The sequence below is a fragment of the Salvelinus fontinalis genome, chromosome 22 (genome assembly GCF_029448725.1).
Source record: "Salvelinus fontinalis isolate EN_2023a chromosome 22, ASM2944872v1, whole genome shotgun sequence".
In the NCBI taxonomy this organism is placed as follows: Eukaryota; Metazoa; Chordata; class Actinopteri; order Salmoniformes; family Salmonidae; genus Salvelinus; species Salvelinus fontinalis.
Genome location: NC_074686.1, coordinates 4,760,691 through 4,780,144, shown reverse-complemented (window position 1 = coordinate 4,780,144; position 19,454 = coordinate 4,760,691). Strand labels below are relative to the sequence as shown.

Below are 19,454 nucleotides of genomic sequence, written 5' to 3'. Positions count from 1 at the left end.
GCAAACTCAAATTCTGTGACTGTTTTTTATTTGGCAGGGCAGCTCTACCCATCATCTCCAATCTTGTTTCATTGATTGGACTACAGGTTAGCTGACTCCTGATTCCAATTAGCCTTTGGAGAAGTAATTAGCCTAGGGGTTCACATATTTTTTCCCAACCTACACTGTGATTGTTTAAATGATGTATTCAATATAGACAAGAAAAACACAATAATTTGTGTGTTATTAGTTTAAGCAGACTGTTTGTCTATTGTTGTGATTAGATGAAAATCAGATCAAATGTCATGACCAATTTATACAGAAATCCAGGTAATTCCAAAGGGTTCACATACGTTTTCTTACCACTGTATATACTGTTTGCAGGAAAGGTTAAACCTACATTGATGGTTATTTTGCTGTAGCAGTTTGATTGAAATGTTTTGGCGTTCTTATGGACAGCTGTAATTGCACTCTGATTGTTATTTAAATAATGAAAATTAAAAGTTCAATATTAAAAATGGCCAATCTTCACTTAATTAATTGTATGATTTTATTTGTCATTATAATCACATAATTACATTGTAAGCCTATGTCTTCATTGCATTTACATTTAGCAAGACCAAATGAACTGAGAAGAAGACATAGTCACATTATATTAGAAATACCTTTTGAAGTTTAGTACATTTCATGACGATTGTGCATCATTTATAAGACATACAACAGATGGAGTGGATGGATTGATTTACATTTTTTGTAATCGCTTTGGTTCTATTTTCACAAGCATGTGGCGAATTTTCCATACTCAAGTACAAGACTCTAAACTCACAACGCATGTAATACCCCCTATCTTATGTTCAGAACCTTTGATTGTGCATTCATTGGGGCCTTTCACCCCTGAGTCATTCATGCAAAATCCAAGTTTTCTGTGAAATACTATGAAATAGTAATACTTGTTTAGTCAGTAATACCTCAGATAATGCTCATGATTTAGTCATTTTAACTACCATTAAATCCATTAGCAAATAATACAAGAAACAAATGTCAAAACAGTTATTTTTAAGGTGATAAATAGAGGGAAATGGTAAATATGATTTTCCATGCAGTTTGACTATAACTTGACATGTACAATTTTTTAAATGTTTTGATCCAATGGCAGGTTGTGAGCATGTTGAGGAATATGTCAGTCTTACAGTATCATGACCCTTATACAATACATACATTACATTTACATTTTACACTACATGACCAAAGGTATGTGGACACCTGCTCGTCAAACATCTCATTGCAAAATCATGTGCATTAATATGGAGTTGGTCCCCACTTTGCTGCTATAACAGCCTCCACTAGTGAGGTCTGGCAACTGACTCGCAGTCAGGCCTGGCTCGCAGTCAGCGTTCCAATTCATCCAAAAGATGTTCGATGGGGTTGAGGTCAGGGCTCTGTGCAGGTCAGTGAAGTTCTTCCACACCGATCTCAACAAACCATTTTCTGTATGGACCTCGCTTTGTGCACAGGGGCATTGTCATGCTAAAACAGGAAATGGCCTTCCCCAAACTGTTGCCACAAAGTTTGAAGAATAGAATGCTCTTGAATGGCATTGCATGCTGTAGCGTTACGATTTCCCTTCACTGGAACTATGGGCCTAGCCCGAACCATGAAAAACAGCCCCAGACCATTATTCCTCCTCCACCAAACTTTACAGTTGGCACTATGTATTGGAGCAGGCAGCGTTCTCCTGGTATCCACCAAACCCAGATTAGTCCGTCGGACTGCCAGATGGTGAGGCGTGATTCATCACTCCAGAGAACGTTTTTCCACTGCTCCAGAGTCCAATGGCGGCAAGCTTTACACCACTCCAGCCAACGCTTGGCATTGCGCATGGTGATCTTAGGCTTGCGTGTGGCTGTTTAGCCATGGAAAACCTTTTCATGAAGCTCCCGACAAACAGTTATTGTGCTGACGTTGCTTCAAGATGCAGTTTGGAACTTGATACTGAGTGTTGCAAACGAGGACAGACGATTTCTACGCACTACGCGCTTCAGCACTCGCTGGTCCCATTCTGTGAGCTTCAGTAAGGCTATTCTACTGCCAATATTTGTCTATGGCGATTTCATGGCTGTGTGCTCGATTTGTATACACCTGACAGCATAGGGTGTGGCTGAAATGTCCGAATCCACTAATTTGAAGGGGTGTCCACATACTTTTGTATAGATAATGTACGTAGGACAAATCATCAGAAATAGGGGTATTGTAAAGCAGTTGGCTGTTGTAAAAACATAGCACTGCCCCATGCAACATTGCGCAGGATCACCTTTTCTACGGGACTTGTCAAACTTGTCAAAGCCTGTAATCGAACCAACAAATGCTGATGCTCCAGATACTCAACTAGTCTAAAGAAGGCCAGTTTTATTGCTTCTTTAATCAGAACAACAGTTTTCAGCTGTGCTAACATAGTTGCAAATGGGTTTTCTAATGATCAATTAGCCTTTTAAAATGATACACTTGGATTAGCTAACACAACGTGCCATTGGAACACAGGAGTGATGGTTGCTGATAATGGGCCTCTGTACGCCTATGTAGATATTCCATAAAAAAATCTGTCGTTTCCAGCTACAATAGTCATTAACAACATTAACAATGTCTACACTGTATTTCTGATCAATTTGATATTTTATTGGACAAAAAAAAAAATGCTTTTCTTTCAAAAACAAGGACATTTCTAAGTGACTCCAAACTTTTGAACGGTGGTGTACATCTAGTGACTCTTCGATTTTGTCCTATTGAAGCACACTGGCTGATGGAAAAATTATGATGTAGTATTTACAGCTATATCCATAGATGATTTGGTTTACCTTCCACCATAAATTGAGGTCAAATTGATAAATGTTATATATAATTTTTCAGTGTTCAGCAGTTATCAAACTACATACGTTAACTAGGCACTACATAATTGTGGTTAATTATTTATCAGTTTTGAGCAGTATGATTAAGTGGTAGTTATTGTGTTGTTAACAAATGACAAGAAAATCATATCAACAGCAAAGTGAATATTGCATTTTGAAAAAGGGTTACTTAGATTGAATATGTATACAAATTGAAAGAGTGATTTGGTGCAGTGAACTAGTGACTTTGAATTTGTTTGTTGTACTCAGTCAATTGGAAATGTGCTTAGAGTTTTGAAACATGATTTTTGTGATTAGAGTTGTGAAAATGTACCACATACTTGTGAAAATTGCACCCAAGTCATTGGGGGGGAAAATGAAATACAGTGTGTGATAAAGTTATCTTAATAGCCATTCAATCAGATGAATTATCTCACAATACCTCTTAATATAAATGTACATACACTTTAGAGACCGATCATTACAACCCAAAAAAATACCTTGATGCAGGATACACAATGATTAATTAGTTGAATTAGAAACATGCTTGTGTGTGTAATGCATACAGAGGTGCAGGCATAGCTGCGGGAAGTAGGGGTGCAGCACCCCTGAAAAAAACATAATAAAAAAAAGAAATGTAAAAAAAAAAAGTTTATTTTTCTCACAAAAGTAGTGTGTATTAGCTGACCGATATCCACCTCATTTTCGAACACTTTTAAAACACAGTAGCCAAATGCAGAAACTATGGATACAACTTCCTCCATGCTCACGCATTTTAATTCATATGTGCACCACTAGAAATCCCTGCATTTAAAGGTAGGTTTCTGTTAGCTGATACATAATGACAAAATACACCATATTACTGTCCTGCTAATGTGCCTGGACTTTGTAGGCTAAACTGCCTTGGTAAAAAACAGAACTGATCCAAATGGTTGCCAATCAGGCAACCTATTTCAAAATGAATATGCATTCTAAATGACAGGTTTTGAGCGGTTATTCAAATGGCAGCCTATTCACTGCCGTTTACAGCCTAGACTAGAGTTTGCACTCACTTGAAAACACTAACATTCTTCATTACATTGTGTTGTTGTAGCCTATGTAGGATACATTGCTTGTCCCTAAAAAACATGAAACAATAGAGCATGTTTTCGAGCATCGTACCTGGAGACGAGCATCGTACCTGGAGACGAGCATCGTACCTGGGGACTGGGAGGGAGCGAGCACATAATGTAAACTACCTATGCTTTATTTTAATTATACACTTTTTTTCTTCCTTTGACTGGATATATGCACTGCAGTATTAAGCCTAACATTGGGTTTATGAATTGTGGTCGAATATGCATACGCTTCTAACTTAGGCTATATTTTACATGTCGAGCTTGTCTGTCTTCATTGTTCTGTCGCGAAATTATGCATCTGGCCTCTCCGCTGCCACGGCTATTCCTTTTACATTTTGTGGAGTCCCAGTAAAAGCCAAAAGCTTGTTGGACACTTGTTTCAACTTATTTTCATTCACCTACTAATAACCTATTGGAGGAGAGATGCATGCTTGCTCTTGCTTGCTGAATGTAAAATATGCTACAGCATTAACGGGCGGGGAGTTGGAAAGGAGAAGTCCCTATTTTCTTATAGTATGCCTAGGCCTATCTTAACACTGGGCTACATCCTGACAAAATAGTCCTACCCCATATGAGTGGCTTGCTAATGTATCTTTCGGGACCTTATACACTGTTGAGGATAGACCAAAATTGATCCAAATGGTTGTATAATCAGGCCTACGCTGTTGACCTATGCAGTTATTTCGGCATATGTGAGCGGTTATTCAAATTAGCCTACATCACTGCAGTTTACAGCCTACGGGCAATTATTGCGTATTCACTGGATAACAATAATTAATTCCTCATTGCACTGTGTTGTTGTAGGCCAGGTATAATTGCCTGCAGGAACGCACTACAGATCTGTCATATCATAATCTGTTCATTTATTTTTCTCGCACGTTGACAGGTAACTATTTAGCCTGTAGTTTAATATTTAGCTAGTGAATGGCCTAATATCTAGCTAATATTTAGCTTCTTATTCCGGCTAAACATCAATAGCCTCTCTTCCAGTTGTTCCCGTGCGCAACAGGCTATATGCCGCAAGCCTCTCCGAAATAGGCCATTTCCTCTTCGTGTAAAATCCCATCGAAAGTTATAGTCTACAAAAGCTATAGATATTTATTTTGAGGATTTTTTTATATTAGCCCTAATAGCCTATTTGGGGGGAAAAGCAGGCTTGCTCCTGCTAATTGCTGAATGTAAAACAGGCCTACAACAGCATAGAAAATGCATGTCGAGGAAAGTTGAGGGAAAGTGCATTGGTGTGATGACTTTAGGCCAGTTATGATAACATTGTTGCACAGAACATACAGAGATGAGCACAGTGAAAAAGAACACCCAAAGGAATTGACAGCCATTCGAAAAATGGAAATCACTTGCAAACCACTTGAGCAAAGAGGCAATGGCATGCAGTACAATATGTGCAGGCTAAATGGCATTTGTTGTTGAATTGCTACATTTCGATACTATATAATTTTTCCCTGGACCTACATGTACATTGAAGTAGCCTATCTGTGAGTTAGAGACCTCACGAATGGTCTTGTGTTACCACCTTATTAACAGGCAGCCTGCAGTAGGATGCTTTGATCAGTTGATTGACAGATGTAGGACTGTAGAATGATAAACGATCAACTTTCCTCCCGGATGGAAGCTCACCAATGTTTTATAGCTATGTAGCCAATAGTTTTTCACTGTAGTCAACATTAGAGTTATTGGCTTGGTGGATGGCCCAGGCTAGTTAACTCTACCACAACAGAACCAGCCTACTAGAAGGTCTAGCTGACATTAGCGAGCTTGAATGAAATGAAATAAAATTATACTTATACACTTACACTTACTTAACTGTTTACTTGACTTTAATACTCTATAAATTGACTCTTTCAAATAATTTACTCTGGAAAGTTTGCCACCAGCACGCTGCAGTAGGGATATAAAGTGGAAGTCGAATCCATCACATACATTGTTGGCTGTGCCCATTGCAAATATCACTCCGATACTTGAATTTTGTAGGCTACTATGTGCTGTACTGCATTTACATTGTTTATGCTTTGAGTTTTCTTATCCTTTCACTTGCTGATAACAGTTTTTGTTCATGATACACCTGTTTCATTCTGCCACTTGCACTCCTGCACAGTTATCTTTACTCTCCGAGGCTATAGCTAAATATTCTGCATTCCTGGAAAGAAAGGAGAAAGAGAAGTGGTTAGAATATTGCCTGCTTATTATCTAAAAACCTGAGCGATTTCATCCCATAGACATAGATAGAGGACTTTAGTGCCCAAAAGCCCATTTTAGCATGGGCAGAGCCATTAAGAGCATTCACCCTTTTGACATAGTCAAATGGGTGGGACTTCCTATGGGTTAAGGAAGGATCACATAATTCCATCAGGAGGATGAATTATACTTGTGAGCAAACATTCCATAACTGCAGGTGCCGTGGCTTTATACCTGTTCAAACAACCCACTCCAGGTGGCAGTATGCACACTTTCAGGTTCTTTATCAACTCATAGAAGTATTAGAAGAAGATTGACTACTTCCAAATGGAAATGGCCCAAATGGCACCGCCCATGCTCTGACCTAGTGGGACAGATACAATGTTGCATCCTCTAACTATCTCTATGTTTCATCCTAACCTTAAATCATTCGTCCCTCCATTCATCCTGTATTCGTCTATCTATCCATCTATAACCATTCTAATCACTGTCATTACTTAAAGAATTTCGATAAATCAAATACATGTTATTGGTCGCGTACATATATTTTGCAGACGTTATCGCAGATGCAGCGAAATGCTTGTGTTTCTAGCTCCAACAGTGCAGTAATACAAAACAATACAAAATAATACACAAAAATAATACCCCCCCAAAAAAGAAAGAAATATCAGAACAAGCAATGTTAGAGTCACGAATATAAAAATACTGTAATGTATATGATGGTGTGCATACATTATGGACAGTATATGAATAGAACAGGTGTGGACAGCAGTAGTTACAGTGTATATAGGATGAGCCTACATATACAGTGTGAAACATTATTAAAGTGACCAGTAATAAATTCAACTATACAGCATATCTCCTACTATTCCTACGTCTATTCGTTCATAACCTCTTTATCAATCCACTTAGCCCTTTAACCTCTCTATCCATCCAACAACCCCTCTAACCTTCATTCAACACACCATCCTTTTTCCATTCATCCATCCATAATAACTTCCTTTATCCTTCCATGAAGACACCATCCATCCAACTTAAGTAAACCGACTTATTGCTTTAATGTAGCAAAGCGAAGCAAGCAGTGTCAGCGGAGCTAACATTCAATCAAAGACTGAACATCATTTATTTTGAATGGCAGCTTATTCAGTTTGGCCATTCAGCAAACATCATCGCGTGTAACTGCAGCGCTTTTGCCATCCAGCCCCCCCCCTGCCTCCACCTGCTTTTGTTCTGTTCTTCTAGAACCCTACCTATAGCTTGGTTTGATCATTTCAATTCACTGAGAACTTTCCCCAAGTTGGTAGCACCCCACGGAGCACAGCCTGAACACCAAGGCCATATCCATTATCATACACATTTGTATGTTAAATGAAATGTGATGTCAACGGAATACGTGAGTTTCCTCCCCGACACAACTATGTTTCACTCCTTTACCTTCTACTCAGCTTTTAAGCAATTGAAACATTTTGCACAACTACAATACATAGTTCTAGACGGCTGAAGCGAGCAAACAAACGTTGTACCTTCTTTGGCTTTTCTAGAGGGGCAAATGTGACGATTGAGGGACAGAGGGATGGGAAGAGTGAGAAAATGGGAGTGGCAAAGGAGATGAAGATAGAGAGAAAGACTGAGTACAGGAAGGGAATATTGAACAAGGAAGAACACAGGAATTGCACTACTCAGCACTATGGAAGAGAGGAAAGAACACAAATCAACAGGACGAACAGGCACAGAACAGACAAGAAAAGGACAGTGAGATTATGTCGAGGAAAACCGTAATAGAGGACCTAAAACAAAAGGATACAGCTGCAGGAGAGGAAGTAGGGTTACAGTGTTACTTACGCGCTTTCTCGTAATGCTTCCTCTCCTGCAGCTGAGATCTTTCTGAAGCAGTATACCATCTCTATGTAGAGCCAAGCCTGTAGCCCGATGATGGACACGTACATCATCACCTCAGAGACTATGGAGGCCGTCCCTCTGGTGGCTGTAGAGACAGAGAGAGAGGGGGGGGGGAGTCAAAGCACTCAAAAGGCATCACATAGGCTCTTAGCACTTACAAAGGCCTTAATAAAAGCTTTAAATTGCATACAAAACATTAGTCTGTATAGTAATACTGAACCTTTAGCCACCACTTTCAGGTGCACAAGCTTGCTGACAACGGTCGGGTATTCGTAGAACTCGTACGTCAGGAGCCGGTGGAAGAAGCAACGGTAGGTGCCCGAGTCATTGAAGGTGACATTGAAGAGGTAGATGGACGCATCCTGTATGTCTTGGCTCTGCTTACTGCCGCTCCAGTCCACGCGCTCCTCGAAGCGCTCATCCACAATGTGGGGGCCCTCCTCATCGTAATTATATATCTAATGACACAATGACATCTGGGTCGTTCACCTGGCACTGAAAATCTCTCCGGTTTCACTTCCTAGATCGACACCCGTATCTGGCAACATCCAAGATAATAGACTCAAAGGGATACAACTGTGTTTTGAGAGAGGTTCTTTGAGTAGGGAAGTATACTCAAAGTTCCATAAAGTAGCTGTGATCCTATCTGCCTATCGGCTGTCTCAGTTGCCCTTGTGATCTCTGAGATCTAAAATGTCTTCCAGATTAATTCCATTTGAACCGCACTCAAAACTCTGCCATATAATGTAGTTGGGCATTGTGGTGTGTGCATACCTTTGTGTGTTGTGCCTTGTGGCTGTGTGCTCTGGGATGGGCTCTGGGCAATGTGGCGTAAGACAGCATTGTCTAGAGGACTACTGCTGGCATACTCTAAACAGACTGTGGACTACCGTGGCAGAATGTTTTATGTGGGCACCAGAGCAAACAAAACCCCAACCCTAATCCTACATTCTACTGCAGTTTGTAGTAATTTGGTATACTATAGCAATCATAATCAGTCTCAGATACTCACATGTGCATAGTCAGCTTCCCCTTTGGCCTTGAAATACCAGTCGACTGTGGCAGAAGCCTCCACCTCGGGCCTCATCTTACAGGAGATGCAGCCCAGTTTGAACCCTTTGCCTGCAACGGCCTCAGTGTCCGAGTCCACCTCTGAACAGGCCCCATGGCACAGGGACACTGTTGTTGAGAGGAGAGATGCTATTAGTACTTAATATTTTGATATTAGAAATGGGTAGCTTCACAATTCAACAGTACACTGAAGAATATCCATATATTGAAAGATGTTGTCTATCCACAAATGGTCAACTCCACTAAGGTGGTCAACTCCACTAAGGTGGTCAACTCCACTTACCAAAGAGGGCACAAAGCAGAGACAGGAGCAGCAGCCGCATAGTAGACATGTCCTCGGGTGTAATGTATCAATGCTAGTACAAATCCTAGGGCTGCGAAGCCTCAAAAGGTATCAAAAAATATCCCAACAGTCTCTTTGAACACTCGAGAGTAAGATATTCCTTTGAGATGTTATCCAGAAAGACTTTGTTTGAGCAAAGTAAGAAATGGTAGGGACTGAAGTTGCTTCCTCCGAAATGACCTTAGAAATAACAAAAATAGGAGTCCCAACATCTTCAATAATATATTTGACGTGTGTTAAATTCCTTCAAAAAACACTTGATATTATAATACTACTAATAATAATAATATATGCCATTTGGCTGATGCTTTTATCCAAAGCAACTTAGTCATGCATGCATACATTTTACTCACGGGTGGTCCTGGGAATAGAACCCACAATCTTGGTGTTGAAGGCGCCATGCTCGTTGTGCCATGCTCTTAGTGCCATGCGCTTCTCTTTAAATGGAAACAATCTTCTTATTTAAAGACTATTGCATTAATGAATTGACATTGTTACATAGGCTACTGTTCTCAAATGCTTTTTTCATGCAGGACATGCAAGTTTTACCATTAATATTTGTTTACAATGAATGTGTTTTAGGAAAACTCTGCCGCTTGATTATTTCAATTCAATAAAGTGCAAATATAAGGCCAACAGGCCACGGAGAGACTTTCTAGAGAACAAACAGAATACCCAATACAGGCTAAGAGTGACAATCTAATATACAGTAGGCCTATTTAAAAGCCTCCCTTAAAAAGATGACTGCAGCCAATATAAACTTTTTTTTAAACATTTAAATCTAGCAAATAAAAGTGCTTCACTTCCTTGGCTTGAATCCACAAGTTAAACATAGGTTACAATGTTCAATGCAACATTGATCTGATTACTGCTGTTACAAAAGAGCCTACACATGCCTAAACTATAACTATGATTATGGTCAGTTTTTTCTATTGTTACAGATCTTTGTTGACACAGTGTTTACAAATCTACACCCTGGCCTGGGATTATCAGTTCCCTGAAGTCTTAATATCAAATACTCTAATCTATTATTATCTTTACAGGCTATTTATATCAACTGTAGTCGGATATTCTATTCGAATAGTAGGCCTAGTTCTAAATGACATTGACACGGTTATATATGACGCTTATTGGAAGAATCTGTCGACATTTTAGGCCTTTGGTTTAAATAGGCTACTGTAAAATCGCAAGCCACTGTATAGGCTAAATTAAAAATTAATTGCATGCCAGAAGAAAGAAGGCCTAGGCTACATAAGCAACATACCGATTATATTTAATTTTTTAGGAACACGGTAAATGTGTTATTGCGCTATTTAGTTTAAATAATCATCATTTGCGTTGTCTCACATTTTACTGTCCTCACGTTGTCCTTTCTGAACAAAATTGCCTCCTTATGCCGATTTGTCCTTTCTCCGGGGGAAAATTTAGGCTATCTTTTCCTTCTGATTGATTATTATTATTGTTGATCCATTTGAGTGGCAAAAAATTATTCCACCCATCAAATGACCCTGGACTTGTAGGCCTAGAATATATGTTTCTCCCAGGATTGCATTGCGAATAATACAGACTTCTGGCTCCCTGTCTGACGCTAATTTTTTTTTACCGCAGTGCATTTGGCTGCAGCATCCTCCAAACAGGACACTTGTGTGAAGATAGCCACAATAAGGCTTAGCCACAATAGCGGAATGACCTTCGCCTTCAGAATAAAGGTCCCCCATTGGAAGTGATTCAAATGGATACAAATACTGGAATCATGCCATATTTGGACGAGATAGGCCTAATGCTAAACAAGGTCGGAATGTTGTTTTATAAATTCAACAAAAGACAAGAATTAGTTAATTTGACACGAATTTATAAAGAATCTGTAGAAATTACACTGTGGATGTATTAGACATTAGAATTGCATTACTTGGTGACACTGACATATTACAATTCTGAAGGATTTACACAAATATTAGCGTCGTAGCTCATATTAGGGAACTTTAAAGAGCAACTGCCCCTAGAAACCAACTAATCCCTTTGAAAAAGGCCTATGTAGCATTGACATGAGTCAGAACACATTATTCTAGTGTCAAAATTGACTACAACGTGTAAATATGATAATTTTGGTCATAAAGTCAGTCTTATCTAAACAGAGTTTCGAACCTCAGTGCGTCACAACAAGTAAATTAAGATTGGGATTGGATTACAATTATGTCAACAAATCCTGCCCCCTTTTGCCAAGCTCCACGTGCAAATCGCCCCTCCGCCCACTCGCTTCCCTTCATTGAGGGAGTTCTATTACACTGGCCCGGGATGCACCGGGAAATGGCCCGTCACGTCATTTGGAGCAAGCAGAGGGAGGGAGGAGCACTCTTCTCACATTAGGCTAATCTGCGCCAGTCGGTCATGATGTCAACAAGGCAGCTAGTTGCATCATCCAGAAACATATCTTTTCCATAAAATGTTAGAATTTTCGGTCCCACTTTCAATTATGTTCAGTTAATAAAGGCTTCACAAAGCCTTCATAAGCACTACATAAATGTGTTACAAAGCATCTATTACCATATTTCATGCCTTAAAGGGTTCATAACGTGGCATAACTCTGTGACCTAATCACCAATGTCAAATGCGATATAACCCATTATGTCGAATATGATTTAAACATGTTCCTGCCATTTTCTTGTGAGTTTTTCCTAGCCACCGTGCTTCTACATCTGCATTGCTTGCTGTTTGGGGTTTTAGGCTAGGTTTCTGTATAAGCACTTTGTGACATACGCTGATGTAAAAAGGGCTCTACAAATACATTTGATTGATTGATTGACATGACTATGAGACGTGACTGTGTCTAGGAGGATTTTTATTTAGCTGAGCCTGTTAGCTACCTAAATTTGATTGAAACGACGATTGAGGTAGCTATGCAATCTAACTCAACACTTAACTATTACACAGTTTCTCACTGTCTAGTGGCACCACAAGTGGGCAGTTGATTTGCAAACTCCTTGGCGTACACATCACTGACAAACTGAAATGGACCACCCACACAGACTGTCTTCCCCCGCACCTACCTGATTCAGAGGGTTTGAATTAAATGCAGAAGACACATTTCAGTTGAATACATTCAGTTGGACAACTGACTAGGTATCCCCATATCCCTTTCTCTTTCCCTTTCAACCTCAGGAGGCTAAAGAAATCTAGCTTGTCACCTAAAACCCTCACAAACGTTTACAGATGCACAATTTAAAGCATCCTATCGGGATGTATCACCGCCTGGTACAGCAACTGCACCACCCGCAACCGCAAGGCTATCCAGAGGTTGGTGCGGTCTGCCCAACGCATTACCGGGACCAAAAAGATCATCAAGGACATCAACCACCTAAGCCACTGCCTGTTCTCCCTGTTATCATCTAGAAGGCGAGGTCAGTACAGGTGCATCAACGCTGGGACCTAGAGACAGAAAAACAGCTTCTATCTCAAGGCCATCAGACTGTTAAACAGACATCACTAGCCCATTAGAGGCTGCTGCCTATAGGCTTAGACTAGGAATCACTGGCCACTTTAAAGAATGAAACACTAGCCACTTTTATAATGTTTACATATCTGGCATTACTCATCTCATATGTATATACCGTATTCTGTACTATTCTACGTTATCTTAGTCACTTAATAATGTTTACATAGCTTGCATTACTCATCGCATATGTATATATTGTATTCTATACTATTCTACGGTATCTTAGTTACTTAATGTTTACATATCTGGCATTACTCATCGCATATGTATATACTGTTTTCTATACTATTCTACGGTGTGTCATTCATTGAATATTGTTTACCTATCTTGCATTACTCATTTCATATGTATATACTGTATTCTATACTATTCTACTGTATCTTAGTCCGTTCCGCTCTGACATCGCTCGTCCATATGTATATAGTCTTAATTCATTCCTACTTAGATTTGTATTTATTGGATATATGTTGTGTAATTTGTTAGATATTACTGCACTATTGGAGCTAGAAGCACAAGCATTTCGCTACACACGCAATAACATCTGCTAATCACGTGCATGTGACCAATAACATTTGATTTGATACACTGCTAACCAAGCAACAGCGCAGGGCATGCACACTAATGTAAGGCCTGTTAAACTTTGACCCCCACTGGTGGCATTTTTTTAACATCACATAATATTGTATATTATCCTCTGTGACAAAACTGACTCGTTAGCTCTCGTCACGAACGTGCATTATTTAATTTCCCTTATAAATTGATTAGCGCATTCATGTTTCCCCATTTATGTCGTAGTTAATTTCTCATAAATGTATATACTGTTGTCCTTTCCTCTTTTGCCAGTATCATAGGTGTTTACCGTGCGCCAGGCTAATTATGTGTTGAGGAATTGTTTGGTCAAGTAGCATTGTGAAACATTGCAGTTTCATATTCAAATGCAATAATTGACCATTTTGCAATCCTCCCAGTGGATGCGATGTTCAGGTGCCCGTGAATACATGCTCCGCTGACGACAAAGAAGTTTGTTTATTTCCATATTGTCATGTGTCCTGTGTTTGAAGTTTGTGTCTCAGAGCCTGCAGAACTGTTGTTATGAAATGTGTATTCATTAATGGAAAGTATTCCCGATTTGAGGATAAGCCAGGAATGTTTAAGATGTTTTTTTTTAGACAGAATATGTAAATGTGGGTATAATGAAGATGTCTGTTACGTTATTTAATATGCCATATTTGGGTAAAGAGTTCCATGGTTAATGGTATGGTCCAGAGGGAGGGGCCATAGATAGAAAGGTACCTGGTTCACCTGGAAGCTGGAGGGATGTTCTAGCTCTGGTATGTGAGCTGTGTGGGGAGGCTGTCCATAGCCTGGTATACCCCAACCTGCTATAGTTGGTTAGGCTGGGTAGGCCTAAATGAGGCTTAGGTTTTCAGTTTATATTCAATCCTGCATTTTGAGAGTCTGTTCATTTTGTAAATACCTTTTGTAGATTATGTAAATAGTAATTGTATTTCGTCATTCACCGGGAACCACCTTTTCACTGTTAATAAACTGGACACTATTTTGCCCTTAAGGTTAAGACTGCTCCAACATCCGGTCCCTGCAACACCCTCAGAAAGTACATTTCAGTTTCAAAACTATAAGTCCTACAAGCTGTTAGAAAGGTAAGAACTGTGTTCCACCAATTACTGCTCCAAAGTTATTTAATTCAGAAAATAATGCTTCAGATCTTTTTACCTAATGGTGGCTCTCTAAACATGTGCAAATTCCCATTGGAACACAGCCATTTTAAAAGTGCTGGGCTTGTGCAACGTGCCATATTATTATTATATACAGAAAGCTGAGGTCTCTACCTATCCATTGATGTAACCATATCATCTTTCTAATCCCCAGTTTGTCCACTAGACAGCAGTAGGAGATCACATGATGTCTCTTGGCCACTTGAAACCAGTTATGGATTGGATTTTCAAGCCTGACCTCTTAAAATGACTTTAGCAATCAGGGCTTTCAAGTTATGGTGTTTGTTTTCTTGAAATAAGACAGGGACTTATGACATTGCCAGCAGTAAGACTTGAGTTTTCCAAAACGACAAGGCCGGTAGCTTTCAAATGATGCCACTTTCTATTTTCTGATTATACATTTTTTGGGGGGAGGGGGGATACCCACCAAACTCACAAGGCCCAAAACAACCGCTCAGTTTAACCACAAAAGTTGTCCCCTGATGTGGTTTAAGCATTGTTGTGAACACAGAAAATCAATTTGTTCTATAAAAAAATAAAGTGTGAAAAAATGGGAGAAAGCTGATTTTTTTTTCATTCGGCAAAAAAACTGAATTAGGCAAGAAATATATACGGGTTTAAAAAGGCCCTACCAACGTGTTTTGCTGTGCATGACTGCACTTTAGAGTGTGTGTCATCCTGCAGCACAGCATTTTGGGAAAAGTTGAGGTCAGTCAGGTCCAATATTGGCTATGCATCCAAGAAGGAAGGAGGTTGGGCCATCCTAGAAATGTTTTAGACTAATATAATATATACTATTTAGCAGACGCCTTCATCCAAAGCGACTTAGTCATCCGTGCATACATTTTTACGTATGGGTGGTGCCGGGAGTACAACCTACTATCCTGGCATTGCAATGCTCTACCAAGATATATGAATTTCAATTTAATATGATTTATAAAGCCTTTATTAAGCAGTGCTTATGCCACCCTTTATAAAACACTAGTTTTTGTCATATCAGTGGTTAACATCAGTGGTCACACAGTTATGTCAAATTTATGAACCCTTTATAGAGCATGACATATGGTTATAGATTATTTGTGACACATTTATGTCGTTTATATGAAGGCTTTCTGAAGGCTTATGAAGCCTTTGTAAGCTACACGTCATTTAAAACGGGGCCGAATTTTCAAACCAGTTTTCATGGGGAAGGCAGATAACACATTTTTATCAAAAACAATCACTCTTGCATGTGAAAACACAGAATCCTACTCATCATATCATTTAGTCACTTTTGTTTTGAGCCGGTTCCAAAACTGCCCGGTTCCAAAACTAATACAATCACTTTTCACCCGGTTCAAAGTCATCCCACCGGGGTAACCCGGGCTAGACGAACCCCCTCATTGAATGGGGCCCCTTACAAAAAATATTGCCGTTTTGAAACTACACTAAAAGTGCAGTAACTGCAGTCAACTGTGGTATTTTGGACGCAGTAATTTCAGAATAACTGCAGTACTTCATTCTAACTGCAGTTACAATGCAAAATTACTGCAGTAAAAAAAAAATCTTATTTTGGACACAGTATTTGCAGCATACTGCAGTTATACTGCACTCTGACTGCAATCTTTTTTCGTAAGGGGCTCCGTTGTTTCATCTCCCCCAAACCGTTCAAGCCAAAAGATCACTGCCGTTTGAGACTTAAAAGCCCTATACGGATTGACCAACCAGTGGGGGTTAGTATACCGTTAGCTAGACCATGGACTACTGGTTATGTACATTTTTATAATCATTATCATCGCTAGCATAGCTGACATTAGCTAGCTAGCTACCTAACTAGCTAGCTTTGTTTTTTAAAATGTTTTTATTTATATACTTTTTTATATTTATAGTCCCCCCAAAAATTGCTAGCTACCTCAATACAACTTGGATTACAAAAACAACTTGGAGTACAAAAACCTTTTGTTAGGATTGTGATGTTGCCAGACTGACTTTAGATGCAGTATAATATAGCCAGAAAACTAAAGTTGAGGGGACAACCGTATTTTAGCAAGCTAACATTAACATTGCTAGCTATTTTTGATGAACTTTGCTAGCTAGTAACAGCAATGGCAGCATTGGCATCTCTCTAAAGTAAATTTGATGACATCATAATATGACAAAGTTGTTTCCTAATAATTATTTTCCTACTTTAGTAATGTCATCCTATGTCACGTTCCTGACCTGTTTTCTGTTGTTTTGTATGTGTGTGATGGTCAGGGCGTGAGTTTTGGGTGGGCAGTCTATGTTTTCTGTTTCTATGTTGGTTTTGGGTTGCCTGGTATGGCTCTTAATTAGAGGCAGGTGTTTTGCGTTTTCCTCTAATTGAGAGTCATATTAAGGTAGGGTGTTCTCACTGTTTGTTTGTGGGTGATTGTCTCCTGTGTCAGTATGTTACGCCACACGGGACTGTTCCGGTTTTTGTTAGTTCGTTCGTTTTATGTAGTCTGTTTTCCTGGTTCATGCGTTCTTCACGTTGTATGTAAGTTCGTGTCCAGGTCTGTCTACATTCGTTTATTTGTTTTGTAATTATTCAAGTGTTTGTCGTGTTTTTCCGTTTTGTCTATTAAATCATTATGTATTCACAACCCGCGGCATTTTGGTCAAATCCCTGCTACTCCTCTTCGGATGAGGAGAAGGAGGAAGCCCTTTACAGAATCACCCACCAAACCCAGATCAAGCAGCGGGGTAATGGACAGCAACGACAGCGCACGAAGCAGGATTTATGGTCTTGGGAGGAGATCATCGAAGGAAAGGGACCATGGGCTAAAGTGGAGGTGAATCACCGCCCATGGGAACAGCGGGAGACAGAGCGGAGGAGACCGGAGAGAGGAACCGGCATTATGAGGGGACACGTCTAGCACGGAAGCCCGAAAAGCCCGTGAGTACTACCCAAAAATTTATTGGGGGGGGGCTAAGAGGTAGTGGGCCGAGGGCAGGTAGGAGACCTGCGCCCACTTCCCAGGCTAACCGTGGAGAGCGGGAGTACGGGCAGACACCATGTTACGCAGTAGAGCGCACGGTGTCTCCTGTACGGGTGTATAGCCCAGTGCGGGTTATTCCACCTCCCCGCACTGGTAGGGCTAGATTGGGCATTGAGCCAAATGTCATGAGGCCGGCCCTACATATCTGGCCACCAGTACGTCTCCTTGGGCCGGCTTACATGGCACCAGCCTTACGCATGGTGTCCCCGGTTCGCCAACACAGCCCAGTGCGGGTTATTCCACCTCCCCGCACTGGACGGGCTACGGGGAGCATGCAACCAGGTAAGGTTGGGCAGGCTCAGTGCTCAAGGGAGCCAGTACGCCTACACGGTCCGGTATTTCCGGCGCTACCTCCTCGCCCCAGCCCAGTACCACCAGTGCCTACACCACGCACCAGGCTTCCAGTGCGTTTTAAGAGCCCTGTTCCTTCTCCACGCACTCTCCCTATGGTGTGTGTCTCCAGCCCAGTGCCTCCAGTTCCGGCACCACGCACTAAGCCATCTGTGCGTCTCCAGAGCCCTGTACGCACTGTTCCTTCTCCCCGCATTCGCCCTGAGGTGCGTGTCCTCAGCCCGGTACCTCCAGTTCCGGTACCACGCACCAGGCCTATAGTGCGCTTCGAGAGGTCAGTGTGCCCTGTTCCTGCTCCCCGCACTAGCCTTGAAGTGCGTGCCGTCATCCCGGTACCTCCAGTTCCGGCACCACGCACCAGGCCTACTGTGCGCCTCAGCAGGGCAGAGTCGGCCGTCTGCCCAACGCCTTCTGCACTGCCTGTCTGCCCAGCACCGTCTGAGCCATCTGTCTGCCCAGCGCCGTCTGAGCCATCTGTCTGTCCAGCGCCGTCTGAGCCATCTGTCTGTCCAGCGCCGTCTGAGCCATCTGTCTGCCCAGCGCCTTCTGAGCCATCTGTCTGCCCAGCGCCTTCTGAGCCATCCGTCTGCACAGCGCCTTCTGAGCCATCCGTCTGCACAGCGCCTTCTGAGCCATCCGTCTGCACAGCGCCTTCTGAGCCATCCGTCTGCCACGAGCCATTAGAGCCGCCCGTCTGTCCCGAGCCATTAGAGCCGTCCGTCAGTCAGGAGCCGCTAGAGCCGTCCGTCAGTCAGGAGCTGCCAGAGCCGCCAGCCAGTCAGGAGCTGCCAGAGCCGCTAGCCAGTCAGGAGCTGCCAGAGCCGCCAGCCAGTCAGGAGCTGCCAGAGCCGCCAGCCAGTCAGGAGCTGCCAGAGCCGCCAGCCAGTCAGGAGCTGCCCTACAGTCAGGAGCTGCCCTACAGTCAGGAGCTGCCCTACAGTCATGAGCTGCCTTACAGTCATGAGCTGCCCTACAGTCATGAGCTGCCCTACAGTCATGAGCTGCCCCACAGTCAGGAGCTGTCCCTCAGCCCGGACCTGCCAGAGTCCCTCAGCCCGGACCTGCCAGAGTCCCTCAGCCCGGACCTGCCAGAGTCCCTCAGCCAGGACCTGCCAGAGTCCCTCAGCCAGGACCTGCCAGAGTCCCTCAGCCAGGACCTGCCAGAGTCCCTCAGCCAGGACCTGCCAGAGTCCCTCAGCCAGGACCTGCCAGAGTCCTTCAGCCAGGACCTGCCAGAGTCCCTCAGCCAGGACCTGCCAGAGTCCCTCAGCCAGGACCTGCCCCTTATCCCGGTGCTGCCCCTTATCCCGGTGCTGCCCCTTATCCCGGTGCTGCCCCTTATCCCGGTGCTGCCCCTTATCCCGGTGCTGCCCCTTCATTTAGGTGGTTT

General features: G+C 41.9%; 1 protein-coding gene across 6 annotated transcripts; it reads right to left on the bottom strand.

The window, feature by feature from the left end:
* Positions 1-511: 511 nt before the first annotated feature.
* LOC129819595 (sodium channel subunit beta-1-like) lies at positions 512-11,144 on the bottom strand. 6 transcript variants are annotated; one of them, XM_055875976.1, is made up of 7 exons: positions 10,750-11,144; positions 9,828-9,922; positions 9,426-9,665; positions 9,084-9,250; positions 8,292-8,529; positions 8,015-8,156; positions 512-6,134 (listed from the first exon to the last, which is right to left on the bottom strand). In XM_055875976.1, exons 3-7 carry the CDS (start codon positions 9,472-9,474, stop codon positions 6,065-6,067), a joined length of 666 nt encoding a protein of 221 aa, XP_055731951.1. In that variant the 5' UTR covers positions 9,475-9,665; positions 9,828-9,922; positions 10,750-11,144; the 3' UTR covers positions 512-6,064. The 6 variants fall into 6 exon arrangements, with proteins under 6 accessions (XP_055731951.1, XP_055731950.1, XP_055731953.1 ...); XM_055875975.1 differs by having other exon boundaries at positions 10,833-11,144; XM_055875978.1 differs by having other exon boundaries at positions 11,089-11,104.
* Between the last annotated feature and the right edge of the window lie 8,310 nt (positions 11,145-19,454).